Below are 17,486 nucleotides of genomic sequence, written 5' to 3'. Positions count from 1 at the left end.
TGCAGTTGAAAAATGGCTGAGTTCACATCTAAAATAACTCTTGAGCCACAACAACAACATGGTGATGGTGATAATGGTAATGATGGTGATAGTGACAGTGATAACTACAGCATCTTAACACCCATCTCTTGTTCCAGGCTAGTGAACGACCTGAGCAAGCTAGCACAGGGGGGGCAGCCAGGTGAATTTGGATCAACACCAGACAATGAACGAGTTATCCGAATTAAGGGACTGGAGTGCCTTGTGTCAACCCTGAGGTGTATGGTGGAGTGGTCCAAGGATTTATATGTTAACCCAGTCACTCTGTCAAATCTCAGTAAGTTGGGGAGTGGGGGGGAGGGGGGAGAGAGAATTGTAGTTTATCTTCTTTTTACTGGGGAGATACAACATAAGACAGTGTATCATTTCATACTTTCTTACAGTTCACAGAGAGTATAACCTGTTTTTGTCTTAACAGGTCAGGAAAAACGCAAAGACACAGATGACAGCGAACCAGCTGCATCGACCTTAGAGGAAACGCGATCCTTAGCCCGCCATGGCTCTCATAACTCCATCAACTCCCTACCACCACAACCCTCCACCACAAGTACCACAGCTACTGCCACAACCACTGCAACTTCTACGACACCATCTGGGACAAGCATTGGGGTGGATAATCCAGAACACTTTCAGTCAAGGAAGCATAGGAAGGAGATCTGGGAGCAGGGGATAAGCAAGTGAGTAGACGAGAGAGAGAGAGAGAGAGAGAGAGCACCAGTGTGTTGAAACCAGTATGTATAACTAAAGTTTGAACAACATAGTAAATCCTAACTATAAGTAGGCTTTTCTAACATTATTTTTGCTGTTTAGTCCTTAACCCGCGCCGTCCCGAGGACGTACTTCCACGTCCTCACGTTTTGTCACAGCTAATCCCGAGGACGTACTTCAACGTCCTGCAATTGCAAGGTTCATAATTTCCACAATTTTCAATTTTCGCAAGTCATTTTTGGTACGTATACACGGGACACCTTCCTCAACAAGATGCCAGGCAGAGAAATGCCTTACCCAGCATGACCTCCTCTCCCCCCCTGCATGCCCTTTTCTCAGCAATTCACCTGTTATCAGTGACCTGGCCAGTATAGCCATGTCACGCCACGGTACGAAATTCAGGGCCAGAGTGATTCCCCAATCAATGACAATGTGGAGGACAAACTTTACATAGCATTAGAGGAAGAAACAGTTAGAAATGATGATCAGGTAATGTGGCAAAAAAAGGTCAGGTATTAGTGAGTGAAACAATGCTTATAATGCCTATATTACTGCTTGAAAACCAATATACTCTTGTACTACATATAAATTCATAACAGTAAATAAATAAATACCATTTATGAGTGGTGTAAAATAGTTATCCTCCCATAGAACTTGTTTTCTTTGGTGCCAGCCTGATAGAAAACCCAGTAAGGTAAGGAGGCTCTCCTACCTGTAATGAGTATTTTAAACCTCAGGTGAGCGATTTCTCTATGAATTTTCGATGTTTCTCACCAAAAGTGAAAGTTTTAGCAAAAAAAAAAAAATGGTCGAAAAATGGTCGGGATTGGGGGGTACCAGTGGTCAAAAAGTGGTTGGGACGGGGCGGGTTAATAAAAGTAAAGAGAAGTTGCTGTTAATGTAGGTACACCTAGGAAAAAAAAAATCATACCAGTTAGGTGGGATGATTGTGGAAATGGTTACAATTCTTGGACACAGATTGTTCTATTGCATGAAACCATAGACCCTGTAATAATCTCAGTTGTGCTGCTTAGAGTTCTAGTAGCTCCTGGTTATTTGGGGCAAATTGTGATAGGTTGATGATTGTGATGATTATGGTGAGTAGTGAGTACTACTACCAGTAACAGTATTTTCACTACTGTACCATCACAGGGTGGCCTGTGTATCACAACACGTCATCCACATTTCATAATGTTTAGTGCTTGAGTGATGCCTTTTTATTTATTTATTTATTTATTTATTTATTATTATTATTATTTTTTTTTTCTGGGGTTTGCAGTTCATCCCAAACTTATATAAAGAACTTAACCATACTGCAATTTTGTTTTCTAGATTCAACCAGAAGCCACGTACAGGCCTGGCATTTTTGCAGTCGCAGGGTCTGCTTGGCAACACTCCAGAGGATGTGGCGCGATTCTTCCATGAGGATGACCGCCTCGATAAAACTAAAATTGGGGACTACCTTGGTGACCCAGATCCTATTAATAAGGAGGTCAGTGCATAAAGTGGTGAAGAGAGTTTATGTGAGTGAGTTTGAAGGTGGGAGGAGGTGCAGTAAGCCAAGAATGTGGATAGATATGATAAATGAGTGTATGAAGATATGAGGTATGGAGAAACTGACAGGATCAAGTTGAGTGGAAGAATTTTGTAGATAAGAGTGAATGCTATGGGTTCAACAACACTATTATTTCCTCATAAAACAATAATCATTAGATTGATTCTGTGTGATAGGTAGACTCGGGAAAAAAAAGTATCGGTGCATAGAGGATTCGATGTCTTCCGAAAATATTCACTCACGTGCTGGCTGTGTGGGAGGGTTGGTAACTTGTTATGCCTGACTGTAGCAGGTTCAGAATGTTTATTTATATTTTAGTGAGGGGATACCTCAGATGACTTACAGACACCTCCCAACACGTCGGACACAAATATTTCAGAGACCTTCATACCGTGATCCAAAATGTTTCGTCAGTGTTGTGCACCGATACTTTTTATTACCAAGTGTACCATACAGGGTAATTATGAGGTGCATACTGCATGTGTGAAGTGGAGCCATGATTCTGGAGACTTGAGTGGTGAACATATGAGAATGTGGCTCATTTAATTGGTCAGACTTAGATTAGCTCTCATTCTACCAGGTTTTTCATGCTCTTTGTAACCTACCTTGCTGCATCCTGAGGTGGGGAAATAGGTCTGGATGATGATGATGATGATTTCTTCTGTCTTTCTTTCTTTCATTATTTCCTCTTTCTTTTGCGTATGGGTGACTACACTGAGTGACAAGCCAAATGGTTTCCTGTACACCAGGAAACCATTTACTATGCTAGATGGTAACCATAACACCAAATTATGGCGCCTGGTGGTTTAGTGGGTAATTAAGGCGCTCCAATCGGATTGAGCCGGTAAAGGTTTATATCCAAGGGGTGGTTGGGGTTTATTGCTCACGTAATGCCACTCAGGGATGAGTGAGGCTGGTCATTCTCATCTTAAATGTCAGGACCAACTTGCCTAGCCCCGGGCCCCTATGCTTCTCACAGAGCAACATAGGATTGAATGATGAATGAATAAGCCAGATGGTTGAATAAATGAATAATTATTACTACTACTGTTACCGGTATTATAATTATTATTGTTATACTATATTTATTTATTTGTTTTTCCAGACCATGTGTGCCTACATCGATCAGATGAATTTCCATGACCTAGACTTTGTACCAGCCCTGCGTTTGTTCCTGCAAGGGTTCCGTCTACCTGGGGAGGCACAGAAGATTGACAGACTCATGGAAAAGTTTGCATCAAGATACTGCGAGTGTAACCTTAAGTGAGTTATGGTTGTTTTGTGTTTCAGGGATTGTACACTATATGTGTATTGTTCAGACACGATTGGAGATGCATATAAAACATCAGTCCTTGCAGCAGGTATGGTATATTAATATGAGGTCTATCCAAAGAGAAAACAAACTTTTAAAAATACAAATTCATTGCTTTACTTGCAGCTTAATCAGACTTGTCTCCTTCCAAATACTCCCCTCCAGTGTTCATACTGTACAATGTTCCATACATTTTTGCCTGTTCTGAACGCATTTTCGGGGATGGTGCACAGTTCTTTTAGTAGATTTTCTCCTATCTCTTCTGTTGTCTGAAATCATTGACCTTTGAGGGTGGATTTCAACTTTGGGAGCAAAAAAAAAAAACAGTCTGCAGGGGCTAAATCTGGAGAACAGGGCAGCTGGGGGACGATAGTTGTCACAGACAGGGAGTAACGTGTCAGCAGGTGCATTGTCATGATACAGCATCCAGATTTTGTTTGCCCATGTTTTAGGCCTCTTCCTTTGCACTGCCTCCCTCAAACACATCAAGGGGTCAAAATAAAACTCTTTGTTGACTTTCTGACCAAATGGACGAAACTCCTGGTAAATGATGTCCTTCCAATAAAAAACGATGATCAGCGTCACATTTAAGTGACTCTGATATACCTTTTTTGGTTATGATGATGTTCTGGCCCACTGTGCTGACTGCCTTTTTGTTTCAACATCATAGCAGTACACCCACCTTTCAACACCTTTTATGACATTTTTCTGAAAGTTTTCATCAGCATTCGAACAATCAGACAGTTCCTGACTGACTGTGGCACAGTTCTCATTTTGCTTATCTGTCAGCAGATGTGGCACAGATTTTGTGGCAGCACGGTGCATCTTCAGTTTTTGGTTAAAATTGTGTGACACAAACATTTACAGATGCTTATGTCTTCGGAAATCTCATGGACAGTCAGGCAACAGTTTTCACGGGTCACAACACGCACTATCTCAATGTGATTGACGTCTGTTAACATGGAAGGCTGTCCATATTTGGGATCATCAGTTTATAACCAAGGAGTGGTTGAGGTTTATTGCTCACGTAATGCCACTCAGGGATGAGTGGGGCTGGTCACTCTCATCTTAAATGTCACGACCAACTTGCCTGGCCCCGGGCTTCCACGCTCCTCATGGGGCAATGTAAGATTGGATAATGGGAAAAAAAATAAAACTTTGGTTGATGTTCTTCCTGATTTGAACCAAAGGAATCCCTTGTGACATTGTGTATGGCACAGGCATAAGCTTGTTGCATCAAATCTCCTTAAAAGTTTTTCCCAATTTGAAACAAGTTCACACAAACATGTTGCTGCTCAAGAGCCTTCATTTTTCAACTTAAATCGCCAGGTGCACTAAACTCAAGCATATGTATCTCAGTGATTAAGTGATGTGTGATGTGGCTAGTGACTGAAGCTCAAAGTCACTGCTGCATAGTGTTCCAATTGTTAGCATGCTATGCCGGCTCATTGGCAAGCTATTTAAAAATTATGGTTTCTTTTTGGACAGACTGCATATAGCAGACTGCTTGAAGCCTACCCAGTATGAGTGCCTGAGAATAACTTGCTTTGTAGACATCATGAGAGTCAGTGTCAGTTAGATGACAAACAGACCTAGGATACATAGGGTCAGCATGTATAGTGGGGTTGCCAAGGCACATATTTTACCTACATTATTTGTAAGGTGCTGGAGTGGGATGCCTTTATGCAGTAGTACCGATATAACCAGACAGCATAGCTGCCCAGTTATATAGACATGCCTTAGTACCTCCCTGTCCTGCAAAAAGAAGATGGTAGACTACAGGAGAAGGCCCTGCAGCCACAGTAGCATCATCATCATCAACATTTTTAGGTATGATAAATTAGTCTGTACTTTCAGTATTGCTACTTATTCAATAATGCAATATTTTGTTTGTGTTTCAGTCAAGGATTATTTGCTAGTGCCGACACTGCCTACGTTCTGGCTTACTCGATCATAATGTTAACCACCGACCTCCACAATGACCAGGTTAAGGTATGTGTGTTGGAGTTTGAATTTTTTTACCGTAATGTGGAATGCAGGCTGATTATATCCATCACTTATAGGAGTTCCATAAATGACCATCAAAAATTAGGGGCTTGCTCACACCTCTAGGCACTCAGTTTTTAATAATACAGTACTACCCAAAATCCTCATCCCATTTTCCTTAACAGGAGAAGATGACCAAGAAGGACTACATCAAGGTGAACCGGGGTATAAATGATTCAAAGGACCTGCCTGAAGACTATCTCTCCAGCATCTATGATGAGATTGCCGGCAATGAGATCAAAATGAAAGCCACTTCCACTAAGCTGGGGAAACAGGGTACAGCAGTGATTTATTTATATATTTATGTACAAGATGGTCCATCAACAGCACTCCTATTGAGACACATGGCAGTATTTAATAGGTTGCAAGGATGGCCTAATCTGTTGGTGTGGGTGTGGCAGTGGGAGTAGGAAATAAGTGATGCAGGATAGACACATCATGCGTGTTGCAGGGACAGGTCAGTCTGCTTTTGTGGGCGTGGATGTGTCAGTGGGAGTAAGAAAGGAATAAATGATGCAGGATAGACACTAATAATGCTGGCTGAGCCATCTCCTCAACACAAAAACAGTTGCCCAGTGGAGTGGAAGAGCAGCATTATATATCAACCACCTTTATTTAAGCATATGTGTGGATGTGGAAGAGGAGCATTATATATAGACCACCCTTTATTTAAGCATATGTGTGGATGGTTATGCCTGTGAGATGGAATCAGGATTCCAGGGGCTTCAGTGGTAACTAAATGAGTGTGTGGCCCTCCACATTCGTGGATTCTGCTCTCACGGGCTTGCACATTCGCAGATTGTCCCTCTGTGGAGCCAAGACTGAATTTAATGGGTATGATTGCAAGAAGATGGGGTATATATGTAGCTGATGACTTGCCCACACTCACATGTGGGCAAGTCATCAGCTATTTGTGATATTTTATGCTGCCTTCAGGTCCCAGGTATGATTTATTAGGTACAGTATGTGTACACTTGCTCACAGGGGGTGATTTGCAGATTTACGGGAGGGTGCACCAAACATTCGTGGAAATTCCACTTTCGCGGGGGTCTTTGTCCCGTAACTCCCATGAATGTGGAGGGCCTGGTGTTTTACGGGGCATGCTGTTGATGAGTTCTCTCTCTCTCTTTTTTTTTTTTTTTTCCCTGAGCCCTACATCATCCCATCATTGAGTGGGGTAAAGGGGTCAGGGTGATGATGATTATAGTGCAAGGACAGATTAGTTTATTGTTACCTGTAGACATTTTTATTCAGCTTTGGAAAAGGATCAGATAACCTCTTGACTGACAGGAATGAAAGAATGAGAGATGGACCAGGAGAGTGTATGTGAGTGAGGTGGTGGGGGGGAGAGAGAGTGGGGAGGGGGAAACTGAAGATGAGGTGAAGAGAAAGGGTGGAGGGGTATATGAATGAGGATGGTGTGGGTTGGAGGGAAGGCAGCTGTTCAATTTGTAATGCTTTCCAGCACATTCACTGTCTCCTTCCCCCTTTATCTGTCTGTCTCTTCACACACTCCTCTGAGACAGGATTTTATGTCTATTAAAAAAATCATCATCATCCGGATTTAAAAAATGCATAAATAAAACTTGTTCTACAGCGGTTGGCAATGAGAAGAAGCGGAAGTCCCTGTTCAACATGGAGATGGAGAGCATATCAGCCACAGCAAAGAGTCTGATGGAGGCAGCATCCCATGTGGACGCTACTTTCACCCTTGCCACATATGCTGAACATGTCAGGCCTATGTTCAAGGTGGGTATGAATAACAACAGCAACAATAATCCATCCATCCATCATCCACTCCTACATTGCCCCATGAGGAACATAGGAGCCCGGGGCTAGGCAGTTGGTCCTGACATTTAAGATGAGAGTGACCAGCCTCACTCAACCCTGAGTGGCATTACATGAGCAGTCGACCCCAACCATCCCTTGGATATAAACCGTCACAGGCTCAATCCGACTGGAGCGCAATAATTACCCACTAAACCACCAGGCGCCAAACTTTGGTTATATGGTTACCACCCAGCGTAGTAAATGTTTTCCTGGTGTACAGGAAACCATTTGGCTTGTCACTCAGTGTAGAGTCGCCCACAGGCAGAAAGAAGAGAAAAGAATGAAGGAAAGAAAGACAGAAGAGGGAGTGTAAAGTAACCTGTAAGCAGAAGGACATGGAAAGAATGAAGGAAAGGAAGACAGAAGAGGATGGAAGGAAAGAAGGATGGAGGAGAGGAAAAGGCAGACACCTGACAACAGCACTACATCGAGTGAGTGGATGGTGAGTGCCCCCACCTACCACAGACAACAATAATAATAATCAATAATAATAATACTAATATACAGTAGAGTCGTGATTTAAGACAAAAAGAAACAACGATCTTACAATAACACGGGTATTTATTTCTCCCATGTGGAGAGGATGGAGGGTGAGAGACTGACGAAGAGTGTGTATGCGAGTGAGGTGGAGGGGGGGAGAGGGATGGGGAGGCCGAGGACGAGATGGAGGGATGGGGGTGTGAGTTGGGAGCAGGGCAGTGAAATGGTGGGGGACAGGGCGACGTGGAGGCGATTTGTTTGTGGCCACCCCGTATGGGATTGAGGCATCTGGCAATAGATAGATAGATAGAATTACTTAATAGCAAGGTAATTTCACTCAGTTGCGTGAGAGAAGCTGTGTGGGAAGTGGATACTTTTAGGTATTGGATTTCCAGATGACTGCTTTTGTTTACAATTCTTGTGTTATGATTTTGTCGGTTGCTGATTGGCTTCCTCGACCAGACCTGACCCACTTGACCCATTTCCCATACCACCTGCCACAGCCTGCCTCAGTGTTGTGTGTATCGTCACTGTGATGAGAAGCGTTTGTGTGCTTATTTCCTAACTCCTTATTTCCTCTCAGAACTCTGAGCATGTCGTTCCAAACTAACTTTAGTCATGCCTAAACACCCTGAAAGTGCAATGCACACAAGAAAAGCATTTATTCCAAAGGAAAATGTAAAATTGTTGGACGAAGTGGTATGTGGCGTAGGAGCTTAAGTGCAAACGATCAGACAAAATGAGTCGGGTGTGTTCACGATGTGGATAGTTTCTTTTTTCGGGGGGAAAAAGAAAAAGTTAATGATGAAAGAGTAGTAAAATTCATGTTTTTGCCTTGGTGCAACGAGTGTAGGAAAAAAAAAAAAAAAAAAAACTTTGTGCCCAACCTTTGTTAAGAACTGACAATCTTTGGTAGAGAAAATTCGGCTCTCATATTATGTGAAGACACTGCTTGTTGACGTAAATAGGTAAGATCATTATGTGAGTTCATTTCTTGTGAATTACTGTATACTGTGCTGTCATACAAATTATACTGCTTGGCTGACTTGTTATTTATTCACGGTTACTGCATTCGTGTGTATCTGAGAAGTGAGAAGTACGCAATCACACCATGCTAACGACTTCAGTATAGTTTTTTTCCTGTATTGTTGATGACTGATGACGTACAAAAATAGTTTCACACTTTTTTCTTTTTCTTTTTTAAGTGAGTGCACCGAAAGTGATTCTTGGCGAAATGTTCATGATTCTGGGCGGCCATTATTCACATGTTGATTAGGTCAGAAGTTTCTGCTTGAATGGTAATGAGGACTTTCAAGAGGCTTCATGGCAATCCTTGGTGGTTAAAATTTTTGTGGGGAGTATTGGGGCAAAACTAGTCGGTTAGGTTAGGTTAGAATGCATTATGTGTCAAGTCGGCGAGATTGTAATGTAAATACACATCTTGGATGTTTTACGGTGGACATATTTGTAATAACCTGTCTTTAAATATAGTTTCAATGAAAAATATGGGGCTCCTAGAACCTAACCCCCTATTTCACATGTAAATATATATCACGTTTTAGCGCGAAATTGATTTTGCACGAGGTTCTGCATAACGTATCTCATATAGTATGAGGACTTGTGTGTGTGTGTGTGTGTGTGTGTGTGTGTGTGTGTGTATATATATATATATATATATATATATATATATATATATATACAGTAATCCCTTTACTTTCCGGACGCCCACTTTCCGGACATCCCCAGTTACCGGACATAATCGTCCCGGGATCCAGTTTTCCAAAAAAAAAAAAAAAAAGAATTTTCCCACCCGTAATTTGAACTTGGAGCGCGCGGCACGGGACAGCTTTGTTGTGGTGCGTCATTCCTCCGACGTCCGCTAGAGCGCCCCTGCATCCTTCCCACTTTCCGCCAGTCTCTTGTCGTGAGTGAACGCTCGTCGTCATGGCTGCCCACGTGCTTGCTTTTGTGGTGGTGCCTTACCTGCTGCAGGCACTCCTGCTGCTCTTGTGCCTCTCCTTCATGTGTGTGATGATGGCCCCACCACCTGAGAAGAGGAAGAGAGTGGTTCTGACTCTGGAGAAGAAGCGGGAGATATTGGAGAAAGTAGATGCGGGATGGTCTTCGTCACGCATCCTCCGTGAGTTCAACCTGGCCCGACCTACTTTGTTTGATATTAAGGGATCCCGAGACAAACCCATGCAGTACACGGCTGATTTCTCGTCGAAAAGCAAACGCAACGTGGAGAGGAAGATGATGTTTACTCCCAACTTTGCTGAAGTCGACGGCTCCACATTGATTTGGTATCGACAGCAACGTGCTGCTGGTGTGATGGTACTTGGTACGGAGCTGAAGGCTGCTGCTGAGAAGTTTGCAAGGCTTCACGACACCCTAGACTTCAAAGCATCCAAAGGTTGGCTCTTCGCGTTCAAGTTACAACATGGCCTTACCAACCGTAAGTCTCATGGCGAAGCTTTGGACACCAACGAGGATGGAGTAGAGGAGTTTCGGCACAAGGTGAAGGGCTTGATCAATAGGGAGGGCCTCACTCTCGGTCAAGTCTACAACGCTGAGGAAACTGGTTTATTCTGTCGCTCTTTGCCTACGAACACTCTAGCCGAGGAGACAGAGAAGCATGTACCTGGCCGCAAGCTCTGCAAGCAGCGGATATCTGCTTTGTGTTGTGCCAATGCTAACGTCATGCACCGGCTTAAGCCCGTTATTGTTGGCCATGCAAAGCAGCCTCGGTGTCTTCGTGGGGTGATGGATGTCCTCCCCTTGTCGTCTGGTACCATTCCTTGAAGGCATGGTTCACAGCCCAGATCTTCAAAGACTGGTTCCACTTCCATTTCGTCAAGGAGGTCATACATTACCAGACGGAGAAACTGGGAATCCCACGCGACCAGGTAAAGGCCCTCCTTCTCCACGACAATGCACCTGCCCACCCGTGTGACAAGGACTTGGCGGCTGAGAATGGCTTCATTAGGTGCATATTTCTACCACCTAATACTACTGCTCTCATCCAACCAGTGGACCAAGGAGTGATCGTGGCAACAAAGCGCCTACAGTGCTCGTCAGAAGTATGGGGCGCCCTGCGTCCCTCCTGAGAAACAAACCTTTCAACATTGAAAAAACATATAAATAATGCATTTTATTTACCTTTAGTGCTTCGTAGGGTAGCCTTTATGTTTCTTCACGGACCTGAGACATCTTGGAAATGAAAGGACGAGGCTCCTGAGGTGCTGGAGGGGTATTTTGTCCCAGGAGTCACGAATGGCGGCTTCCAGCTTAGGCAGAGAGCTCACGTCCTTCCCTTGGAGACTCTTCTTTACGAGGTACCAGAGGTTTTCAATCGGGTTGAGGTCTGGGCTATTTCCTGGCCAGTCTGTCATGAATGATACCTCGCAGTCACGAAGTCAATTGGTGACCGATTTGGCCTTGTGAGCAGGTGCACTGTCCTGCTGAAACACTCGTGCACCTGTTAGCTCGAAGGAGTCTGGTAAATGATCACACAGAAGCTCCAGGTAAACATCCTGATTCACTCTGAGGTTCTTGGGAAGTACAACAAGCTTCCCCAAACCCTTCCCTGAGAAACAACCCCATACCATGAGTGAATCAGGATGTTTAACTGTGCTTTCTACATACCGTGGGTCAAGTGGGTCACTACCTTTGCATGCTCCTCTGTTACAGGTAACACTAAATGTTGCCTCATCAGACCACAACACTGACAACCGTTGCTCCTCACCCCAATTTAGATATTTAATAGCAAAGGCAAGCCTACGAATTCTCTGGCTGCTAGAGAGAAGAGGCTTTTTCACAGGCCTGTGACTTGTGTAACCAAGCTCATGCACCCTACGAGACACTGTTCTCACTGACACCTCACCAAACACTTCTGGGTTGCTCTCCTTAATTTTCCTTGCACTCACACAAGGATTAAACTCCACTGCACGTTTTAAAACATTAACAGACCTTGGGGAAGTTTTCCTAGGCCTACCAGACCTCGGTTTCTTTGTGGGAACTTCGCCACTGTTTTCCTCCCAAAACCGCGCACACCAACGACGCACTGTCGATCGTGCCACACCAACTAATTCACTAATTTCCTTTGTGTGGTGGCCTGCCTCCTTTAGAGCAATGATCTGGGATATGATTTCACTCGATAGTTCACGGGTAGGTGCCATAACAAAGTTTTGAAGGCCAAAACACTGCGGGACACTCGGTAAAAAATGGCGCAATTTGAGAGGGACACTCGGCGGAGTTCCTCTCTCTCAGGCAGCCCGTGGGCGACTGAGGCGGGAACCAACCAGCGCGTCAGAAGGCCTCAGGCTACCGTGACGTCATGCTCGGAGCTCAAACTTATGGCTCAATTCTTACCCCCAAAAATGGGTGATTCTTTTTGGGCCATAAGTATTGCGCGCCCGGCGGACAACGCTGAATACTTCTGACGAGCACTGTATACTGACGGAAGTTCCTGGACAAGGTGATGGTTGTTCTCGAGGATGAGCGCAGGGAGGGACGAGACATGCGAGGCCAGCGGACTTTGGAAAACTTTCGCCACTACAACATCGTCTGCCATTTACAACTGGGCCGGTGCATGGAAGGAAATCCCTGTCAAGACTCTAGAAAATGGTTGGTCTCGTCTGCTTCTCGGAACAGATGTGGAGCACGATTTCCTAGGTTTCAACGTGGATGACTTCCATGCACGTCTGTGTGCGCACAGCGACGATGTTGATGTGGGCGAAGTGCGTGAGTGGTTGGATGACGACAAGGGCGATCCTGGGTATCAGACCCTGTCTGATATCGAGATCGCATCTTCAGTTGCAGGTGTCAGTACCCATCTTGAAGATTCCGACGAGGATGGCGACGATGATGCGGACTTCTCTCAGCATGACGCAACTCCAGCCACCCCCAAGCTGAGCGCACTCTGGGAACACCGGAGTAATGAATGATGATGGATGGAATATCTCAAATTTGTTGTATGCTGATGATGCGGTACTGCTTGGATGACGACAAGGGCGATCCTGGGTATCAGACCCTGTCTGATATCGAGATCGCATCTTCAGTTGCAGGTGTCAGTACCCAGCTTGAAGATTCCGACGAGGATGGCGACGATGATGCGGACTTCTCTCAGCATGACGCAACTCCAGCCACCCCCAAGCTGAGCGCACTCTGGGAACACCGGAGTAATGAATGATGATGGATGGAATATCTCAAATTTGTTGTATGCTGGTGATGCGGTACTGCTTGCAAATACCGGACAAGTACTTGGTAGGCTAGTGCAGAGTTTTGCTAATGTCTGTGAGTGTCATGCCTGGAGAGTAAATGTAGAAAAGAGCAAAGTGATGGTTATTGAGAGAGAAGGTGATCCCAGTGTGATGGAGAGGAACGAATTGGTGAGAGAGTTCAGTTACCTGGGTACAGTGATAGAAAAGAGAGGAAAATGTGCAAAAGAAGTGGAAAGTAGAATGACACAAGGTGAAAGTAGCTAGTGCTATGAAGGCTTTGATAAGAAACAGAGGCTTTTGTGTTGCAGCTGTGCGAGGCTTACATGAAGGAGTGTTACTGCCAACTTTAACATATGGATGTGAGACTATGGTGTAGCATGAAAATGAAAAAGCAAGAGTAAGAGCAGTGGAGATGGGATTGCTGAGGAATGTATGCGGAGTACAGAGTGTTTAGGGTATGGAATAATGTGATTTGTGAAAGATGTGCAGTGTGGAAGTCAGTGAACACCAGAATCAAAGAGAGTGTACTGAGATGGTATGGCCATGTGGAGAGAATGGATGACAATAGAGTGGTGAAAGGGTATATCTGAGTGAAGTTGAAGGAGGGGGGAGGCGAGCTAGGCCAAGAAGAAGGTGGAGGGATATGGTGGATGAGTGTTTGTGGAAGAGAGTTATGGAAGTTTGTGAGGCTAACGGACTGACAAGAGATTGAGCTGGCTAGATGAATTTTGTGCGAAGGAGCACATGACCAGAGATTTGGCATCCCTTTTTAACGTGACAGTGTTTGGATTGGCTTTGTTGGATAAGTACAGTATATGTGAAGCTAGAGAATGTTGTGAAATTTTTTAGCCTGTCTGATGGAGCCAGAATTCCATGGGCTTGAATGATGAGTGAGTGGAGGCATGGCCCATTGAATTGGGCAGACATTGGCTGTTTGGACACTGCTACTTCACACCCCACCCTAGGGTGAGAAAGGAGGTCCGGATGATGATGATGATTATATAGAAATAATAATGATAATAGTAACAACAGTGATGATTGTGATGATAAACATTGTACTTCAGGTTGCGTGGACGTCTTTCCTTGCGGCGTTCTCGGTGGGTCTGCAGGACTGTGATGACAAAGAAGTGGCCTCGCTGTGTCTTGATGGTCTCCGCTGTGCCATCAGGATTGCCTGTATATTCCACATGGAGGTAGGTATTTTAAATGTTTTTGGAAGTAAGATATTCGTAAAGATACAGTACTTACATTTGTCATACAACCGTGAACTAGCAGATCAGTTTTATATTGATCAGTGAAACTTTAAGTGGCAATAATTTAGTATTTTCTTGAGCACAAATGAAAGGCAACATATAACAAGAATTTGCTATTCTGTCGCAGTTAACTATTGCGAACTCTTCCATGTTAGCTGTGGCAGTGGATACTGTTTAAAAGATTTTTTGTCATAAGTAATCTCTCTAATATCCAGACCACCATTTCCCAGACAATCCATTAACTGGACATTGTGATTTGGCTGTTTGAAATCATTATTCGTACAGTTTTCAATAATATCCAGACAAAATTCGTCCAGGCAGAAGTTATGGTCGCTTGAAAATAATAGCTTGGTGGCACCACCGTGTCATGCTGTGTAGTTGATGGGTCTGCTTGAACATGGTAATTCCTTGGTTTTGGTTTATAGGTCTGCTTGACCAGATAGAGTAGTGTTAAAAAACAGGAACAAGTGCTGTATGATGTACTGTAGTGGATTTTTACACTGGCTTTCAGAGTTAGGTTATGTACGAATGGGGGCCAGGAGCAAAGCCCACATCCGGATGGAGCCATTACATGGACGTGCCATTGGCTCTATTATATAGAAAAAATTGAGGGATTACTGTATACGGCTGAAGGATATTCTCTTACGTTTGCCGAGGATTGAGGAATTTGGAAGGCAGTACATGGTGCTTGCAGGGAATTGTTGGTAAAATGTTGCTTGTGCTGTGCATATAATTTCAGTACTAACCTGAGTTCCATTTTTGTGCAGCTTGAGAGAGATGCCTTTGTGCAGTGCCTGGCACGGTTTACACTTCTCACCGCCAACTCACCGTTCACTGAGATGAAAACCAAAAATGTAGACTGCATCAAGACGCTCATCACTGTTGCCCACACTGATGGTGAGTTGTGCTGTCTTGATTTCTGACCAAAGCTATTAGACATATGGATTCTTGTGTTTTTAGGAACATTTGTAAGACCTCTTTTCCTCAGCATATAGATAGATAGATAGGAGAGAAGAAAAAAAAAAACTGTACCTGTAATATTTTTGTGTAGAAAAATTATCACCTAGATATAGTATTTATTTTCATGTGGAAGAGTTTTGTTATTTGGGAGACATGTTATGTGTTGGAGATGGGGCCAGAGCTGGCTCTGTGGCTAGAGTGAGGAGTGGTTAGAAAAAGTTCAGGGAGCTGTTGCCTTTCCTGACATTGAGAGGGCTGTCCCTCCATGCTAAGGGATCTTTGTATGTGGCATGTGTTAGGAGTGTAATGCTGTATGGTAGTGAGACCTGAGACGTAAAAGAAGATCTTTGCAGGCTCAAATGTACAGAGGTGACAGTGATTAGGTGGATGTGCAATGCATCCTTGAATTCGAGGCCTGGGGGGCTAGGTTTATGATGGAAGAGTTGAGAGAAAGGCTGGGACTGGAGTGCATTGGTGTAGTGATGAGGAGAAGTAGAGTGAGATGGTTTGGTCATGTGAAGAGGATGGAGGATGACAGTTTGGTGCAGAACTTGAGAGGTGAGTATTGGGGGTAGGGTTGCTAGAGGCAGACAGAAAAAGACTTGGGATGAGGTCATAGAGTGTGACCTCAGAGATAAGGGGCTGAATAGGGAGGCTGCCAGGTAACGAGGAACATGGGAAGCTGCCATTAGGTGACAAAGGCCAATGTATGGAAACATTTTGGAGCCCCTATAAGCAAAATGGGTAAATTTTTAGAAGTAACCAACGTTTTCTTTTATTATTATTTTTAAGTTTTCCAGTGCAAAATACTGTGTTTTAATTAGTTTTGACCTTCATTTTTGGGGGAAAATCCCCCTTTTGGAATTTTGAGTAAGATTTCCAAAAGAGGGTTTATCCCCCAAAATCAAGATCAAAATTAATTAAAAACACACTATTTTGCATTAAACTAACTCAAACTAACAACCTAACCTAACCTAACCTAGGCCTAACCTAGGGCCTGACATAGACCAAGTGCACACGCCTGCACCAGCCAATATGGCGCAACATTCATCCGCTACTGAGCGATAGCCTAACCTAAGCCGCTATGTGACTACCCCTACAAAATTCGCTCCCCCAACTCAAACTAGGCTTAAAAGGTAAGTCTTAGTTAGAATAGTTCAGGGACATAATATAATGAAAGTTGGTAACGTTGGTTACTTCTAGTTATACCGCAAAATGAAATTAAACAATGTACTGGTACCCGAGAGGGACACCTACACATGGTGGCATTGATATGTCTAGGCAGCTTCACTTACCAGTTATACAGATTTCCCTCCATACTCTACCTGGCCCCCAAAAGGAGGATGGTGGGTTATAGGAGAAGGGCAGCTTCAGCCTGCAGTTCACTGGGTTCATATCAAGATGAGTTTGGAACTCTGGGGCCACAAGAACAACATGCTGATGATTTAATTCATGTACAACATTTTTATATTGTTTGCAGGTAACTACTTGGGCAAATCATGGCTTGAAATCCTAAAATGCATCAGCCAGTTGGAGCTCGCGCAGTTAATAGGCACAGGGGTGAAGCCTCAGTATATCAAGGACTCGGGTCTTAAAATGCCGCAGGAGAACTCCAACTTCCTCGACTCGTTCCCAGAAATATGTAAGTATGTTATTTGAGTAAGGATTCAGATGGTGAGTGAATGACTTTGCCTCAGTTCACTGGACATGGTATTTAACCCCTAAACCGTGGGGTTGTTTTGGCTCAACTTGCGTGTCCCGCTAGGATATTCGCGCTCCGACAGACTTTGTAAAAATATTTGCCAAAAATCAGTTATTAGTCCTAGAATATTATAATTACATATGCATATGGCACTTACCTTTAGCTTTCTCCTGGGATGTTTGTTGAGCCTTCGTCGAGTACCGTAGGACTTGTGGAGACTTCTGAAGTTGGGTAACGAAGTCTCCACTTTACACTTCCCGGCACCCCATAATATGATTACCACAGCCTGATGTTATTGCTAGAAACACTATTCTATGATTTTCAAATAGTTTGGAATCCATACTCCAAAAAAAAAAAACACTGTGAAAACAATGAAAAT

At 43.8% G+C, this 17,486-nt stretch overlaps 1 protein-coding gene across 1 annotated transcript in view; it reads left to right on the top strand.

The window, feature by feature from the left end:
• Sec71 (ADP ribosylation factor guanine nucleotide exchange factor Sec71) overlaps window positions 1-17,486 on the top strand; it is a 79,609-nt gene that overhangs the window by 7,078 nt on the left and 55,045 nt on the right. The window contains exons 8-17 of the mRNA XM_080268241.1: window positions 138-316; window positions 458-716; window positions 2,080-2,239; window positions 3,408-3,565; window positions 5,516-5,606; window positions 5,786-5,936; window positions 7,258-7,409; window positions 14,257-14,385; window positions 15,213-15,342; window positions 16,886-17,047. Coding sequence (XP_080124367.1) covers window positions 138-316; window positions 458-716; window positions 2,080-2,239; window positions 3,408-3,565; window positions 5,516-5,606; window positions 5,786-5,936; window positions 7,258-7,409; window positions 14,257-14,385; window positions 15,213-15,342; window positions 16,886-17,047 — 1,571 coding nt within the window. The remainder of the gene's footprint in view (window positions 1-137; window positions 317-457; window positions 717-2,079; window positions 2,240-3,407; window positions 3,566-5,515; window positions 5,607-5,785; window positions 5,937-7,257; window positions 7,410-14,256; window positions 14,386-15,212; window positions 15,343-16,885; window positions 17,048-17,486) is intronic.

This window comes from Coenobita brevimanus, chromosome 27, assembly GCF_032717465.1.
Source record: "Coenobita brevimanus isolate Jiangsu-jjx chromosome 27, ASM3271746v2, whole genome shotgun sequence".
Classification (NCBI taxonomy): domain Eukaryota; kingdom Metazoa; phylum Arthropoda; class Malacostraca; order Decapoda; family Coenobitidae; genus Coenobita; species Coenobita brevimanus.
The sequence above is the reverse complement of the archived record's forward strand: the minus strand, read 5'-3'. Positions and strand labels throughout refer to the sequence as shown.